Source organism: Eulemur rufifrons, chromosome 28 (genome assembly GCF_041146395.1).
Source record: "Eulemur rufifrons isolate Redbay chromosome 28, OSU_ERuf_1, whole genome shotgun sequence".
NCBI classification, from domain to species: domain Eukaryota; kingdom Metazoa; phylum Chordata; class Mammalia; order Primates; family Lemuridae; genus Eulemur; species Eulemur rufifrons.
This window is the reverse complement of record NC_091010.1, coordinates 23,731,101-23,749,600: the sequence shown is the minus strand read 5'-3', so window position 1 is coordinate 23,749,600 and position 18,500 is coordinate 23,731,101. Positions and strand designations below refer to the sequence as shown.

The 18,500-nt window shown below is 38.1% G+C and overlaps 1 protein-coding gene across 3 annotated transcripts in view; it reads right to left on the bottom strand.

The window, feature by feature from the left end:
- The window catches only part of HERC4 (HECT and RLD domain containing E3 ubiquitin protein ligase 4), a 117,916-nt gene extending 113,262 nt beyond the window's left edge, over positions 1–4,654 (bottom strand). For 2 of the 3 annotated variants that reach the window (XM_069460992.1, XM_069460994.1), the window contains exons 1-3: positions 4,354–4,654; positions 2,959–2,989; positions 2,182–2,482 (exon numbers count right to left, since the gene is read on the bottom strand). In XM_069460992.1, the coding sequence (XP_069317093.1) occupies positions 2,182–2,407 (226 nt within the window). In that variant the 5' untranslated portion in view covers positions 2,408–2,482; positions 2,959–2,989; positions 4,354–4,654. Of the gene's footprint in view, positions 1–2,181; positions 2,483–2,958; positions 2,990–4,336 lie in introns of all 3 variants that reach the window. The other variant, XM_069460993.1, reaches the window with a different exon arrangement.
- Between the last annotated feature and the right edge of the window lie 13,846 nt (positions 4,655–18,500).

Sequence of the window (18,500 nt, the reverse complement as noted above, 5' to 3'; positions counted from 1 at the left end):
GTCTGAGCAACTATCTCTCTTTAAACTTCTGCTTTCTCCTACCTCTGAAACCTAGGTTCACGTCAATATGGCATCAAACCAGTACTTCTGATAATAAAAAGCTTTTCTCAGTATCAGGGCCCTCCCTTCTATAAAACTAAGCAATTCTAGCACCAAACTTATTTTCTGGCTGTTTGTGAGATAACCAATAGAATTAAACTTAAGCCTTCATTTTTCTCCCAGAAATCTTATTTTAATTCTATCCCGAAATGACATTTCCCATCATTTCAATTCCCTAGGCTCAAAGGCACATCATGTCAAATTTCAATTCTCTGCAGTTGTTTCACTTATGTACACCTTAACTCCCAACCCAGGTTCTAAATTTGTCAAAGACAACATTCATGCCTGTCATTTTTCTCTTCCACAGACTGTGGTGTATCCTGGACAACAATGTGGCAATCCTAAAGAGGTATCACAAGTTAGGGAAACCCACCCTCTCAACTTTATATTACCAAATAATGCTTCCAGGATGACTCAATAGGATGATACAGATGTCACAATGCAATCATCACAATGTCAACATGACCATGAAGAAACCTATCCTGTCTAGCTAGGTTTCTTAGACTCTCACCTATAGAATTAGAAGCTGTTCCAGGCACTATAATCATTACACTATTACACAGTGTCTACTTTTGTCCTGGACACTGAACAAGTATTTAATAACATTTAAAAATTTTAAACCTTAGTAAACTTCAGCAACTATATTGATAATTCCTACGTGCTGGCCTTTTACTCTCTACTTGCCCCCACAGTCTTTCAAAAATTACTAAAGCAATATAGAGAGATGCTCAGTTATTTCTATGGGGCATGTTAAGTACAACAATCAGCAGCGGCCCCAACACCATGAAAATCTCTACCTGATGTAATACTCTAAGCTAAGCAAAAATAGTAAAGGGTCCATCTGCCTCTAAAGCAGAGATAACAATTAAATGCATATCAGTAAATTACCATTCATTTCTACCAATATGACCACCTCAACACCTGAGATTATGAAAATCTGGTAAGAATCTATAAAATATTTTCAGTGAGGTAGAGCACAAGAAAGCTGCCATTTACCTTGAGTTCTACAGTAATTAAACCTGTCAATTAAGGTAAAAGAAAGGAGATTAAGACCCTAACCACAAAGAAAGAATGAAAACTACATAGTATTTGCAAGTTAGAAAAGTGAGGTTTGGCATGGCAGCGAAATGGTATGAAAGATGAAATATGTCTTAATTTAATGCCTGAATATTTTATATCTACATTAATCTCTCAAAAGTAGACGAGCAATAGAAATCACTTAAATAATGAACTGATAAAGAAAAATAACTGCCACAGAAAATACTTAAGTGCCATTATTGTTAAAATTAAAACAAACCATAAGTCAATATAGTTGCAGTCTCACCTGAAGTTGCCACCTTAAATTATTAACTTTGAGTTACCACAATTGAAAACAAAACTCACGTAACAATGACATTCCTAAATGTGGTAATGTCTGATTTTAAAATACCATATCCAGGAAAACAGAACACGAAATGTGATCAAATTCCTCAAAATTTTCATTATCCTACAGATTATTTTAAATTCTGCTTGTCTGGCTACCGCAAAATCAGAATACCTCATACTCACAAAAATCTGAATTTAATTGCTAGTGCTACTAGTTGAAAGTAGGAGATTAGGGGAATAAAAGATATTTCTAACTAAACCAAATAAAATTATATATTTAAAATACTATGATAGAGAGATAAATAAAAGAATTAAGATATAGTTTAGGCAAGTAAGTCAAAGTAAAAAGACATATGGAAAACACAGAGTAAATTATGCATTTAAAATCTGTTCAAGATGGCTGAACAGAATTTATTAAAGAGAACCTACAAACAATATACTCTATACCTCTATACTGTCCACCAAAGAAGGTCTACACACTGCAGGCTGTTTTTTCCGCCATGTAAAACAAAGGTTTACAATAGAACAAACAAACAAAAAAAAACACACAAAATAAAGTTCTTAGAAGCATGCAAATGTAAAGGATATATTTAATACCTACTTTGCTTTTAAACTTTGATAAAGAATATACACTTAGGACTAGAGAAATTATATGATACTTCAAACTGAAAATGATATAATTATTAGAAATAACAAATAAAAACATTTTCGACTTACCGGGTTTCTTTCTGGATTTTTCATGACCTAGCTGTCCTAGATCGTTACATCCACATGTGTACACTGTTCCGTCATCCAAAACAAATACAGTATGTCTGAGTCCACATCCTACATCTCGGACCTTTTTATGTATAAAAAAGTCACTTTTTCTGGGCTCTAGTACAATTTCTTCATCAATTCCACCCAAACCTAGCTGTCCAAAGGATGCATTTCCCCAGCACAACATGCTTATTATTTTGGTCTTCCAGTTTCAATAAAAAATTTTCTTCTGAAACACTGGAAAGTTGGAGGTACCCTATGTCTGAGGAAACAGAAAAAAGTTAATATGACTTCAAAGGAAAAAGGATGTATAATTACTCTTTCAAGTGCTAGGCTACAATAACTGCTACATAGTAAACATTAAATGTATTTTATAACATGCTACATAAGTATCATTCTGTTTCAAAAATGAATCAGTTGTATTTTTTTAATGCATCATATAGAAATGTTTGGAAAAACATCACTCTATGATGCTCTGCAAAATTTAAAACATTAATCATCTTTGACTTTTTGTTATCTTGTGGTAAACCGAACTAATGGAAATAATAAGTATCTTGAGGAAATTAATCAGATTTTTTTTACTTTTTGCTTTAAATAATTTCAACAGGAATAAGAAATAAGACACCTTTCTACCGCCCAAAAAATCAAGTATACACAGTGAAAAATATAGCTAACTGCAGAACTATAACCTTGCAATCTCCCTCAAATCCCAGTATAATTAAACCTTCTAATACCTACCTCCACATCAACAGAAAACTGAAGTTCTTATCTGTAACAGAAATAAAATAATGGAAATTTTTAGAAATATCCCACAATTTAAATTACTCTTCCAATTATTCATACTAATAGGCCAGAGAGAAAATTAGGATTCTCTTATCCAGCCATAATCTTAAAACATCACCTTCACTATATCCTTTGTAATATCCTTTGTATTATAATAAACCAGTAAACATTAAAAAAAAAAAAACAGAAAAACAATCACCTCCATAGATCCTATTTTACAAATCAAAACACTAATATTACAACCTCACTACTAATTTAATTTTAAAATTAAATCAATGTGTGTAATTTTAATACAGAAAAAATGTGCAGTTTAAATAGTAAGAGTCTCCCCAAAATTCAACATTTTCTATTACAAGTGGTAACTGTGACTAAAAACATCTCTCCTGGGCAATCTATATACCTCTGAGACAATTATTTGAAGATGAAAAAAAAATTGCAAGTAATCCCAGCACTGCTGATTTTTCAAGAATAGGAATGGGGGCTGGGACACTAGTAGTTTGATGGCGAAATCTGTAGAACTTTCCAGTACACTGACTGAATATTTCTTCGCTTGTTAAAAAAGACACAAATAACAATCAGAGTCCACCTCATCTAAACCTACATAGATTTCTTAACACATCGCGTTATCAAATAACTATTACAGGAAGTCAGCCTTATCCTTGTAGTAGTCACTCACACTCCTTACATAGAACTTGCGAAGTTTCAAAACCGAATTTTCCCTATGTTCAGGCCAGTAAGTGCCCAAACCCATTCCACAACCCATCCATTAACAGGTTTAATTTCATTCTTTTGGGGCATCAGAACTCGATAGTTCCCGAGAGTTCTGCATTGTCTCCCATACATACATATTTTTTTTCTTTAATTAGAAGAGGACAGGAAAATACCCAGTATTTCCACGCTCGAGGTTTAACCATTCTTTTCTTTAAAAGTCAGAAAGCGTCCTCTCGCCAGCAACAGGTAGGGGATGAGAAGCAGCTTAGTCCCGTCTTTCCCTGAACATGCACCCAGATCAGCTCACTGGGACCGGGGAAGAGAAATCATCTGCACACACCCAACCTCGCGGCCAAGCAGACAACTACGGCAGCCGCCCGCTGGCAGCAGCCGCAGAGGCCGGCGGACCAGGCTTGGCACCCCACGGCCTCAACCGGAGCGAGGCTCTTCCCCAGGGAGGTGCGACATTCCAGCTCCCAGACCAGGGAGTCCAGACCCTAGCCTCGCCCCGCGCCCCTCACCCCCAGGAAGCGCTGAGAAAGCGCCCTGCGCCAGGCTGGCCTGTATCCGCCCAACCAAGCCTGCCCCCCGCCCTAACGCCCTCGCACGCCCCCGAACCCACCGGGGGCAACGACTCACCCAGCCCCTCAGGGCAGGGGAAGCCCAAGGCGACAGGGGGCGGCCCCTCCCCAGAGAGTGAGGCAGCACGGCTGCTGAGGCAGGTCTTCAACTCCTGGGATCCTCCTCCTTCAGCTAGTGGCGGCGATCACCAGGGCTTCTCCGGCGTCTGTGCCGCTGCTCCGCTGCTCCCCTCCCGGCCCCTGTGAAACTTTACCGGGTTCCTCAGGGGAAAGCAGCCGCCACTGCTGTCCAGTGCAGAGACAGCCGTCAGCGACCCGGATGAAGCGGGAGGATAAGGACGGGAGGCGAGCGGGGCGGAGAGCGCGAGGGGTGGGGAGAGTTGGGGAAGAGACTGGGGAGGAGAAGGGAAAGGGGGAGGTGGCTACGTGAGGGAGCGGGGAGGGGGTAGCCGGAAGTGAACCGCAGAGCACGCGCGCGAGCCCGCCCACTTCCCGGCCCGCGCGCCTGCGCCAGAATCCTCCCAGGGCACATCGACCCCCGGCGCTTGCGCAGTGTGCTGTTTTGCGTTGCTTTTAAGTGGGAAACGCCTACTACAGAAGTTGGAGTTTGCGAAGACAAACGAAGAAAGTGTTAACGTGTTTTTGACAACGCCTTGGCGTGCACAGGGCCTTTTAATGAAGAAAAAAACTTTTTATTGGTTGTATTTCTGTTCATGGGTTTTAGCCTTTTTAATATTTTACTCTCCCTTTTTCTAAGGAGATTTTGAAGTAGCAGGTGAAATTCACAAATATGGATATAAAGACAGGTGAATATTTTTATTTTATCCTTTAGCTTCAACTGAAGCTAATCTGAGGGTGTGAGATATATTAATAGCAATGGCTGAAGCTACTTGCGATAAATGTCAACCCCAGTTTAGGTTCCTGATAAAGTATTGGCTCCCTTCACTTTCTGCACGTCCCTGGAAGATAAGCTTAAATTGCAGCACCTCGTTCCATCACAGAAAATTAAGTAATGCAGTCTCTGCTGCAGTCTCTGCTTCGTAAAAACAAAGTCTGTTTCCTAAGCCAGTGTTAACATAATCTCTAAATATGCAGGAGAACATGGAATAACGCATTTTTGAAATTTTAGACGTTGGTAGAACCTGTGACTTTGGGGTGAATGTTGAGAACCAAGAAGGAATTTCACAATAGGCCACGTTTCTTTATCTCCAATTGAAAAATATATTTCAGATTAAGAAGTACTTGTGCTAGAATATGTTTAAGTGTGTGTATCAGAGTTGTAACAAATTACCACAAATTGGGTGGCTTAAAACAAAAGAAATTTATTGTCTCACAGTTCTGAGGGCCAAAAGTCCGAAACTGAGGAGGCAGCAGGGTCAATTCCCTCTTGGGGGTCTCAGAGAGAGAATCTTTTCCAAACTTCTCCTAGGTTCTGGAGGTTACCAGCACTCCTTGTAGGAGCATCACTCTAATTTCTGCCACCACCTTCACCTGGTGTTTTCCCTGTGTGGCTATCTCCAAATGTTCCTGTTATAAGGACACCACTCATTGGATTAAGACCCAGCCTCATCCATTATGACCGTATCTTAACATGATTACATCTGCAAAGAATTTATTTCCAGATAAGGTCACAGTCACAGGTACTGGGGGTTAGGACTTTAACATACCTTTTTGGGAGACCAAATTCAACCTGCAATAGTATGTTACAGAAATAAGTGTAAAAATTACAAGATGTTTAAGCAAAGAAAGCGTAATTTCAACATTATAAATGGTAGGAATGCCTACAAACATACTTTATTCTTATTGTGACAGCTTCATTGCTCTTTAGGGCTTTTGCTTGTTTAACCTTTTAACCTTAAGGACTTGTTGCCTCAGAATGTATCATTAAAAGGAGAGTTATGGAAAAAAAAACCTATGCTGAGGCCTAGCTTACTAGGTATTGCTGATACTTGGTACTGGAGCCTGGCAAGAAGCCATTCTTTTAAGTATCATTCCACCATCCTTTCTCCATTATTTTAAAAGGCAGAGCACCTTTCGCCAGTTAGCATAAGAATGAGTTGCTGGAGGGGACCTTTTTGAGTGGGGTGGTGGAGGGGGTGGCGATCAGGCCCTCTGTCAGTCCGGTGGTTTGTTTTTATTATCCCCAGAGAGGAGAAGTGGGCATGTGTGTGGCAGGTAAAAAGTGCGGATCCTGTTTCAGTCTTAGACTGAAACAGGATGCGCACGTTTCAGCCCGTTCCTTTAAGAATCATTTGATTCATCAGCTGGGAATCCACCATGGTTCTCTAGACCCCTCTATGCGTGGGCTCAGGTAACTGGCTAGTTCCAAGAAGTATCCCACAGAGCTTTTGAAATAACCACTACGTTGAGAATTATTTGCCAGTTTTTTTAGCACCTTTCGCCATAATTGTGATAAGGTTCTTCCCTGCCTCCTTAGACCCAAGATGGCTGCCACGGACAAAAATAAAAGAAAAACAAATAAATAAATAAAAAATAAAAGGAAAGTTATGAAATTCAGGATCTTTAAGATATGCACATGCTGCTACAACAAATAAACGTTAAAATTTGAGTGGCTTAACATAATAAAAGTGTATTTTTTACCTTTTTAACAAACCAAGCAATTATTCCTAATGAGTAGAAACTGAGTTCCAGGGCCTTGGGGAGATGGAGGCAAGGGGAGTTTCTTAAAACCCTTGTCTGTCAAATGCCATTTGTCACTGCATTAACAAGATAACATTAGCAAGAACCACACACCTAGAAACAAGGGTGCTAGAAACATAGTCTCTGAGTTCCCAAGTACTATTAATACTTTCTACTATGGAAGGGAGAGCATGAATTGGTGGACAGCCGTCTCTGCCGCATGTATGCATCTCTGTCTGGAATATTTTTAAAGATAGGTCTTGCTTACAGAAAGTGGAATGGACATTTCCGGATGTTCCTTTTAACCTCCTAAGTCTGTGAAACTGTTGTGTAAGATCTTAGAAAATAGGCTATGGTTATATTTTAGGGGAAATGAGTATAGGATCACAAGGTTGTTAGCATAATGTAAATGTGCTGTATAAAAGCAGCATGAGATTGGTGAGTTATGGCCTCTGGTGCTGGTTTATCTGGGTTCAGAGCCTAAGCCTACAGCTCACCTCAGACCTCTGTCCTTCTATCCACCGGAACACACAGACATTTACTAATGGTCTGTTTTGTAGAATATTACATCTCAGCCATCATTTTTATAATTATGCTAACAATCCATATAGCACTGGGATGTTGCAAGGACTTAGTAAAGTAAAAAAAAATATATATGCAGTACCTTGTTCATGGCAAGAGTTTCTTAAGTGTTAACTTTTACTATTGCTAGTATAATTTCTCCTGGACTACTAGTGAGAGAACATTTGGGAAAGCAGTCCTTATCACGAGAAATAAAATAGTTTTAATTTAGAACAAAAGTAAAGTATTTTTTACCTGTTTTTATTTAAGAAAATAATGCTCAGACTGTTGAGAGACCACTAAAAGAAGTATTCATTCTTGTCCCACTCTTCTCCTTGTTCCCTTCCATCCAGCTATACTGCTCCTGCTGGATCTCACCTCATTTCCGCCATTCGGGTCTCTACTCATGTCACCTCTCCAGTCTTCCCTAACCACCCTATCCAAAAAACCAGCCCCTCACTCCCTATCAGCTTATCCTGCTTTATTTTTCTTCATATCCATTATAACAACCTGACATTTTATTATATATAAATATATAATGTTTATTATGTAATATATAAAAATAAGAAAATAGATATGCAATTGTATACAATCTATATATTACATAAATATATATATAACTTTGTCTCCTCCATTAGAATGAAAATCCCATAAAGGCAGGGATTTTGCCTTTTTTGTTCCATGTTCTCTCCCCTAGTATCTTCAAGAGTTGCTGACCCATAGCTTGTGCTCAGAACATATTTATTGAATTAATTAATTAATGGTGCTGACAGCATTATAAATTATCTTAACTTCTGTTTTTTCCACTCTGTCTCCTGGACTATGGCATGATCATAGATCACTGCAGCCTCAAACTGTTGGACCTAAGCAATCCTCCTGCTTCAGCCTCCTAAGTTGCTGGGGCTACAGGTGTGCGCCGCCATGTCTGGCTAATTTTTCTATTTTTTGTAGAGACGAGGTCTTGCTCTTGCTCAGGCTGGTCTCAAACAACTGACCTCAAGCAATCCTCCTACCTCAGCCTCCCAGAGTACCAGGATTAGAGGTGTGAGCCACTGTGCCCAGCCTATCATGACCTTTTGATAAATTTGGTGATATATTTTGAGCCAGTAAATTTTACTTAATAGTTCATAATAATAGCAATATTTATTGTGAGACATTACACTAAACTATTTATCTGTATTGTATTACTTCTGGATTCTGTCCTAAGGAAATACAAGATATTTTCAACAAATCTTTATTGGGCACCTACTATGTGACACCCTCCCAATTCTAGGATAGATAAAAACAAGAAGGCAGGCAAATAAAAGTATGAACAAGATTTTTATTGTAGTGTTATTTTCAAAGCAAAAATTATAAGCAACCTAAGTTCCAACAATGAGGAAATGGGTATTGATATGTGGCTGGTAAAATTATGAATTGGAAGACTGTAAAATGCCATGACATCATAGTAAAGTTTTTTTTTTTAAAGCAGGATACAAAATTGTATATGTCCTACTTGTAGCCATGTTTAAAAAGGATGGAAAAGAAATGTAACAAAATACTAGAAATTGTTATGTTAGAGTGTTAGAATTTGGAGCAATTTTTTTCTCTTCTCTATTTTCCAAATTTCTATAAATAGTATTAATCTTATGGTTTTAAAAGTTGCAGATAAGAAAAACCTTACTTGCTTCCAAAATAGAAAATATTGAAAGTATAGAGATGCATAATTACAATTATTCATATAATCTAAAATTAAATACAGAACTCTAATCAAGTCTTCCTTTTTTTGCAAACTATGTATGTTTATATATTGTTTAAGATTGTAATTCTTCTATGAAATTTTTAAAATATTGAGTGCCAGGAGGATCTCATTTTATGAGTTATATACTGAATTATTTGGCTCTTTAAGTGAATTAGAAGTTTCTATTTTGGTAAACATTGCTTTCGGAGATGGCAAACATTTTAGGGCAATGTATCTTGGAATGCCAATTTGAGTTCATTTGTGTCACTGAAAGGATCATCCCTCAATTTTCTTCTGATGTTTGTATTTAATTTTCTGGGACTGTTGTAACAAATTACCACAAATTGGGTGGCTTAAAACAACGGAAATTTATTTTCTCACAGTTCTGGAGGCCAGAAGTTCAAAATCAAGGTGTCAGTAGTGCCACACTCCCTCCAAAGATTTTAGGAAGAATTCTTCCTTGCTTCTTCTAGCTTTTGGTGGCTCCTGGTGTTCTTTGGCTTGAGGCAGCATAACTCCAACCTCAACCGCTGTCTTCTAGTGGCCTCCCTTATCTTTGTTTATGTGATCTCCCTCTCCTTTCTTTTATGAAAACACCAGCCATTGGATTTAGGGCCCATCTAATCTATATGAACACATAATTACATCTGTAGAGCCATAATTTGATTACATTTGCAAAGACATTACAGTCAGGCATTGCTTAACAATGGGAATACATACCAAGAAATGCATTGTTAGGTGATTCGTCATTGTGCAAACACCATGGAGTGTACTTATGCAAACCTGGACAATATAACCCATTACACACCTAGGCTATGTGGCGTCACCTATTCCTTCCAGGCTACAAACCTGTGCAGTGTGTTAACTGTACTGACTACTGTAGGCAATTGTAACACAGTGGTAAGTATTTGTGTATCTAAACATATCTAAACATAGAAAAGGTACGGTAAAAATACTGTATTATCTTATGGGACCACCAACAAACATACAATCCATTCTTGAATGGAATGACTGTATTTGGCTCATGACTGTATTTAGAAATAAGGTCAGATACTGAAGTTCCAGATAGACAGGAATTTTTGGGAGACACTGTTCAATCCACTGCAATCCTTTATCAAGAAGTCATAACTGTTCTTCCTTTATCCTAATTTTCTATAACCTTCATGTGACTTGCACCTACTTTATGGATTACTCCTGGTAACCTATGGGATAACATGTATTTTAAAACTTTTTCAGGGAGCAAAAAACCGACATTATCTAGGTACCGGCTGCCTATGGATAATCCTATTAGCCTGGAATTCTGGACATTTGTTAAGTACATGTTGTTCTTCCATGTTCATTCTCCTCTCATTGACATCACAGTTCTTCCTACCATAAAGTCTGTTTTCCCATTCACCTTTTCACTATCCTTTCACATCTTACACTTCTTTCTTGCTTTCTTCTAATTGAATATTAGAGACTGTGGACATAGTCCAAATAAACCTCTGGCTTTAAGGATATTAAGCAGGACCACGTGAATCAGCAAGTATTTGTGGGAGCACTTACATGGGACCAGGAACTCTGTTAGGTTCTGGGCAATAAAAAGGTAAATAAAATAATGTCTTGACTTCAAGGAACTCTAATCAATGAGACACAAAAACCAACAATTACAGTATAGTGAAGAAAGTTCTATTAATATAATAATAAGGAGGTATGGCAAATGTAATCATTTTTGTTAACTTTTTTTTTTTTCAGCTCCCCTCCCCCCCATTTTTGTTAACTTTTGAAAGGACAGAATGGTACTGTCCAAAAGAATTTGTCACCAGTTGTAACCAAATAATAGATTCTACCTTTAGTGGGCAACTGCTTTCCAAGTTAGGGCCTTTCAATCAAGCAGTTGTATAGCCATGCCTTGTTTGGTTCCTCAGTGAGTCCCTCCATCTGGAGGGTTCCGCTCTTTTTATCCCCTGTCTTAAAAGGCTTCATCTCTTCTCCTTGGTCTTTGGCCTAGCATTATGGCTTCAGCCTGAAACATACACAGGCAGTCAAATCTTTTACAAGATTCATTCAACAAGTCTTTACTGAGCACCTGCTCTCTGCTGCCCACCCAATTCTAGTAGAGAGATAGACAAAAACAAGTAGGGAGGCACAATAAAGTATTTCAAGTTGTAATAAATACAGTCAAGGGGTAGAGATGGAGAAGAGTGAATCCTTGAAATAGGATGGTTAGTGAAGGCCTTGATGGAAGAGCTGCAATTAAAACTGAAAACAAAGGAGGAGAAGGATCAAGCCCTGAAACATTCTAGGTGGAGGGAGCAAAGTAAAGCCCTTGAAGCAGGAAAGAATTTGACATTTTCCAGGAACTGAGGGAAAATTAGTGTAGATGAAGTACAGGGATACCAGATATATTTAGAGACAGGCAGAGGCTACATCAAATAGGAGATGTTAAGGAGTTTAGTTTTATTCCAAGCACTTACTACTCAAGACTTTTAAGCCAGGAGAGAGGGATAGGGATCACCTGTGCTAAGAAAAAGACTACTTTTGCTACTGAACTGGACAGGATTGCTGGGTTAGGGAAAAAAATGGAGGAAAATAGATTACTTAGGAAGCTTTTGCAATGATCCAAATGAAAGATGATAACAGTGGGGACTAAGGTAGTGGTGGTAGAGATGAAGTGAAGCCGTAGATTTAAAACATACTTTGGGAATAGGATTAACAGGATTGTGATAGGAGGTCTGTAGGGGATTAGAAAACATGAGGAATGCTGAGTCACTGGCAGTTTTCTGGCTTGAGCAACTGGGTAAACAGTCACGACATTTACAAAAATGAGAATGGCTGTTGAGGGAAGTGGAAAGAGGACAGATTTTGACTAGGAAAAAAATCAAATGTTCTGTTTTGACCTTAAATTTGAAAAATTGAGAGTGTGTTTCTGTATTAGTTTGCTAGGGCTGCTATAACAAAATACCACAGACTGGGTGGCTTGAATAACAGAAACTTACTTTCTTATAGTTCTGGAGGCCACAGGTCTAACATCAAGGTGCCAGTGGGTTTGGTTTCTTCTGAGACCCCTCTCCTTGGCTTGTAGATAGCCACCTCCTTACTGTGTGTTCACATGGTCTTCCCTGGGTCTATGTGTTCTCTGTGTCCTACACTCCTTTTCTTATAAAATTGTGTTGGACTAGTGCTCACCCACATGACATTTTACTTTACCTCTTTATAGGACCTATCTCCAAATACAGTCACGTTCTGAGGTACTGGGGGTTAGAACTTCAGCATATGAATCCCAAGGGTAGTGGGGGACAAAATTCAGCCCATAGCAGTTTCTTTCTTTATTCTGAATTGCATTATAGAAAGTCCTTTTTCAAAGCTGGGTGCGGTGGTGCACACCTGTAGTCCCAGCACTTTGGGAGGCTGAGGCAGGAGGTTGGCTTGAGCCCAGAAGTTTGAGGTTGGGTGACCGAGCAAGACCCTGTCATAAAAGAAAGGAAGAAAGGAAGAAGGAAGAGAGGAAGGGAAGGAGAGACAGAGGGAGGGAAAGAGAGAGAGAAAGAAAGAGGGAAAGAAAGAGAGAGAGAGAGAGAGAGAGAAAGGAAGGAAGGAAGAAAGGAAAAAAGGAAGGATGGAAGGAAGGAAGAAAAGGAGGGAGGGAGGAAGGAAGAAAGGAAGGAAAGAAGGGAGGGAAAAGAAAAGAGAAAAAAGAAAGAAAAGAAAGTCTTTTTTCTATTATCCTAAGTGGGTATGGGCCTGTCCTGGAAAAGACTTAGGTGGGAGAAATAACTCTACTGCTACATAAATGAAACAGCAGAGAGGAAAATGTGGCCCTTCTTTCTAATAGATGCAAATGAAACAATTTTATTGACAATATTGTATGTTATAGAATATGCCATGTAATTTACACATAAAGAATAATAATGCTAGGTATTTATGATAGGAATCCTTCTCAACTTTCACCCTCACAGTTATCCCAACCTCCTTTCCAACTCCAAATTTACATTCTGGCTTCAGTTTCCTTCTCAGTATGTTTATATCATCAATGCCAGAAACATTTTTAAATGCTTTGTTTTTATAACTATACGATTTCTTTGTGTTTGTTTTCCATCTTCTAATGACAGGAATTCCAACGACATGCAAACAGGCATAAACTTGAATAATCACATGTAATGTGGCCCTTGACCAGTATGTGGGGATGTGTTCATGCATTTGAAATTCTAGTGCGTTAACTTCAGTTACTACTCTTTCTTAACAGATAAACTTTTCAAACTGCACTGCTGTTTGTGGCAGTGAAGAAGAAAATTGTGTTTAGAAACAAAGACTTAACTGCATGATAAATTATGCTTTACAATTAACTTTAAATCACAGCAATCATAAAGTGAATATTCTGTGATTTCTAATTAATAGTGAGAATCACCAAAGTATAATAGTACAGTATGAAATGTGATATGCATACCTACACGAAGCTTTTAAATCTATGTGTTTTTCTTTTAAACAGAGTTACAATAGCAATGAAGAGAAGTAATAGCAACTACTAGAGCTTATCAGTCATAGTTTTGGGTAGCAAATTGAACTATTTTGTTGCTACTGATTTTAAAGGGTCTTGTAAAGATATTCGAGGTTGGAAAGTTCTAATTTAGCTGTCAGAAATATAAAATCTGGGAAGAATATTTATGTGTATTTTTAAATTGCGTGCCTCACTGCCCTCAAATAGGACTAACACTAATTGTTACTGTAGATCTTTGTCAAATTAACAGTACTGCTTCTTTGAATAGTGATTAGCCAGAGCATGAATATCTTCATCTATTGAGTAACATTACTTTGAAAGTAATGTTGTAAAGGAGATAGCCTTGCTAAGAATCTTATTTTAGTATCACTTTTTATAATGGGAACTGACAAACACATTTCAGATTCTTAATTAGGCATTAAAATTTTTATGAAAGCAACACAGAGCACCACAAAAGTAAGGAGATAGAAAAGCTTTTTACCCTCTTCCCCCAAATTCGTTATGTTTATAGAACCAATTGTTGGTCGCCTTTAGCATACGGATAACTTTTATGCACATGGATTGCAAATTTTTAAAAAATGTCTACCGCTACTCATGCTTCTTTTGGAAAAATGAAAAAGATTATCCTAATAGCTGGTATCCAGAAATAAATACAAAACACTGACATTTTTATGGACAGATTTTCATTAGAGTTTGAAAAATGTGTTCTTATAATCTCAATGTAAGATCCAATAGCCTAAAAGAACAGTTGAGCAGTAGTGACTAGGAAGGACAGAGTGTTCCTAGAAGACAAATTATAGCTGCCGCCTCCACATTGCCTAAATACAGTTTAACCATATTAAAATGACAGAAATGTTTGTCCAAGAAAAATATCATGCAGTTCAAGATGCTGTTTTACCTATTTAAAAAAAAAAAAGCCAAACAAGAAAAATTACTCTTTGTAAACATGGGCTCCTAAGAAGTGAATTGAAGTGTGTGCTGTTCACTTACCACAAACAACAACTTCATCTGTTCAGTCTTTAAAAGGAAGCATTGGCTGGGCGTGGTTGCTCAGGCCTGTAATCCTAGCACTCTGGGAGGCCGAGGCAGGTGGATCGTTTGAGCTCAGGAGTTCGAGACCAGCCTGAGAAAGAGCGAGACCCCGTCTCTACTAAAAATAGAAACAAATTAGCTGGACAACTAAAAATATATAGAAAAAATTAGCTGGGTATGGTGGCGCATACCTGGAGTCCCAGCTACTTGGGAGGCTGAGGCAGAAAGATTGCTTGAGCCCAGGAGTTTGAAGTTGCTGTGAACTAGGCTGACGCCATGGCACTCTAGCCAGGGCAACAGAGCGAGACTCTGTCTCAAATAAATAAATAAATAAATGGAAGCATTACCCAGCAAGCTAAATTTCAAAGAGCAGCTTTCAAACTGCTTCCATTCACAAGCTCTGATAATGTTGACAATAAAATAGAAATCCTGTGGAATGGTTAATGTTAGAATTGTTCTTAGTGTTGAAGGATTGCATAATCAGAGAATATAATTATATACTAATTAATCTACGATAAGGATGAAACATCATCCTTCTCTAATTCAGTTACAAATAGAGAGACTGGATAAAAGTATTCAGTGTAAAACTCTTCTGTTTTAAATTTAAATTTGCTTAGTGTAGGGAGCTCCCATTTTAAAAAAATTAAAATAACTTATTTAAAATATTAACGCTTATTGTTAATTTAAACAATTCAGTAAAGAAGACAATAACTATAAGAAATACTACTCCAAGAGATACATACTAACAATATATTAAACAATATTCCAATATTTTTCCATACTCCAAAGTATATTGTGCACACATAAAGGTCAATATAATTTTATTCAATGGATCTTGGAGTTTTAGAAACTATTTTTACTCAACAAGGTGCTAAGGACCTCTTTCCAAGTATTAGGAAGCTTTGTTATATTCATATGGAAGACGTGTCCAGACCATGAACCTACAGGAGCAGTTATCCACAGATATAAAGAAATAATGGACATGTTCAGTTTTATTCAAGTTGAATAAAAATCCTAAGTTGAATGTGTTCAGATGTGCCTTATTTTGTTGATAGTCATCACTTGTGCTTTGAACACCTGGAATGGCTTCTCTAGGTTCTTCAACTCCTTTGGCTCCACAGAATAGCAAAATGATCAGGGAGATATAAAAGAAAATCTTGAGATGCTGCGTAGAGTTTCCATATTGTCTGCTTCACTTGCATACTTATATCCTTTAAGTTAATAAGCAGTTTGTTTGCTTATTCCAATAACATATAAAAACATAATATCTTTGCTTTGGGGCTGTAAGTATTTCAAACTTCATTCCTCCTCCATGGCCTCAATTCAGGATATCAGCAATTTTATTATTATGATTTTTATTTTTAAAGACGGGGTCTTACTCTGTCGCCCAAGCTGGAGTGCAGTGGCACAATCATAGCTCACTGCAGCCTCAAACTCCTGGGCTCAAGCCATCTTCCTACCTCAGCCTCCCAAGTAGCTAGGACTATAGGCACACACCACCACTATCATCAATTTCAGCCTGAATTTCTGCCCTGGCCCGTGGACTACCATAGTCTTGCCTCCACACAGCCACTAGAGTAATCTTTCTCAGATGCAGATTTGATCACATCTCCTCAAAATCTTTATCACCTAGGCATTCAAAGTTCTTCATAATCAAGGCTTTCTCCTCCTTTACAAGCTCATCCCAGCCACATTTCTCAAATCACACCTTATCTTTGTTTTATGCACTATAAAATATGCTTTCTCACATCTCCCTACATTTTCATGTTGCTCCTAACCTACTAAGTTTCTCATTTTTCAATACTCATCTTGGGCAGTACTTTGTTTATGAAGACTCATCCTGTCTGTGACAATTAGCACCCTCCTCTCTGGTGCCACATTACAACATAATCAATTGCCTGTCTTCTCTCTCACTAAACTACTAACTCAAGGTCAAGAACTTGGATCTTTCCACCCTTACATTTACAAGAATGAATAAATACAAGGAGGATCGCTTAAGCTCAGAAGTTCAAGATCAGCCAGAGCAAGAGCAAGACTGTGTCCCTACTAAAAGTAGAAAAATTAGCTGGGCGTCGTGGCTAATGACTGTAGTCCTAACTACTCCGGAGGCTGAGACAGGAGGATCGCTTGAGCCGAGGAGTTTCAGGTTGCAGTGAGCTACAAAAAAAAATCTAGTTGGCAAAATTTTTATCTTTGATTAATAAAATATAAGAAATAAATTGCTAGAAAAATTGATTTAGCATATAATAACTTTCAGAACAATGTCTCCAGGGAAAAAGATAATTGAGAAGTCCTCAGTGGAGAAAACTGCAAACATGTACATAGTAAACATCCACTAAATATTTGTCAAGTGAGCAAATCTTTCTAAGGGAGAGACTTGTGGTATACTTTTATTTATTCCTCCCAGTGCCTAGCAAAGTCCTAGATTCATAGAATACTCTTAAATCCATTTTTACTGATTAACTGAATGAGTGAATCCATTCATTTTTCTTAAAACTCAATTTCAACAGGAATTTATAAGATCTATGTCTTTGAATTTCTCCCTGTATATTGAAATATCTGTGATCACTTTGAAAAAATGGGGCCCTACTTACCGATTTTTATATTCCAAGGTCTTCACAGAAGATAGTGGAAGTTTGATAAATCTCTGTTATTAAGATTTTATCAGTGAAATACACGTCTGTTTTGGTCATCATTGTATCCCAGTGACTTAGAACAACATCTATCCACTGTAGGAACCTAATAAATATTTGTTAGGTAAACACGATTTTGGAAATCTTGCTACAGACAGAACTAAAATCTAATGTGAAAAGTTTTCATTGGTCTCTTGGGTTTAGGAATAAATGCAGGTCAGAGTAAGCATAATTCTGAAATATGTTTAATTTTTTCAGAGGTGGGTAGGGGGAAGAGAAGGGAGAGAAGTTGAAAACAAACAAGTGAGGCTCTCAGGAGAAAATAGCTCCGCCGCTGAGGGGAACCACATGCTCTGATACCCATGGCAGCCGCATGAGGAAGCAACCTAAAATTAGCAGGATGGGCAAGCCCAGGAAGGGAAAGCCATGGCAGCCTTCCCTGCCTTCAGCAAGTGAGGTGAGGGGCCAGGAGTCCCAGCAGGAACCCTTCTTACCCTTTGGAGCACCACTGCTGTTTGTGCCAGGTAAGGCCTTCCCTCAAAACTCATCTTGGGAGGTAAAGCAAGAGATTTCTTAAGGGGATATCGAGATAATTTAAATATGTAATGTTGCCCAGTAAAGAGGTGCCTCCACGAATGTAATGATTAAAAGAGCAATAAAAGTATGCTTCTATCCATCCTTACCCAAGGTATTTATCTGAACCATTCATTCTCACCTTATTGAATTGGGGCTCCCTGGGTGCTACTTTTTTCAAGTGTTAATGAGGGGAGGGTGTCCTAGAAAATCTGTAAAAGCATGTGGGAAGAGAAATGATGAAAGGGCATTGTGGAGTGATGTAAAGAAAGGGATGGGATGGATACTGCAGAGCCAGAAAGGAAAGATTAGAGATAATACAAATAGAACTCTATGGGCAACAGTTTGCTTTTTTCATGAATGAAGTACAGAGCAGCTGAGCCGATTGAGGACAGACAACAGAATCCTGGAGGGGACCAGAATTTTCTGTGTTATTGTTTCATAAAGAACTAGATCAGTGAATGATTTTACGTTGCTCATGAGTAATTCCCAGTCGGGGTGTTGGTCTGTCACTCTCCATTGTTTCCGTAAATTCCTGTCTCCTGTACCAGAATTCATTTTTACATTAT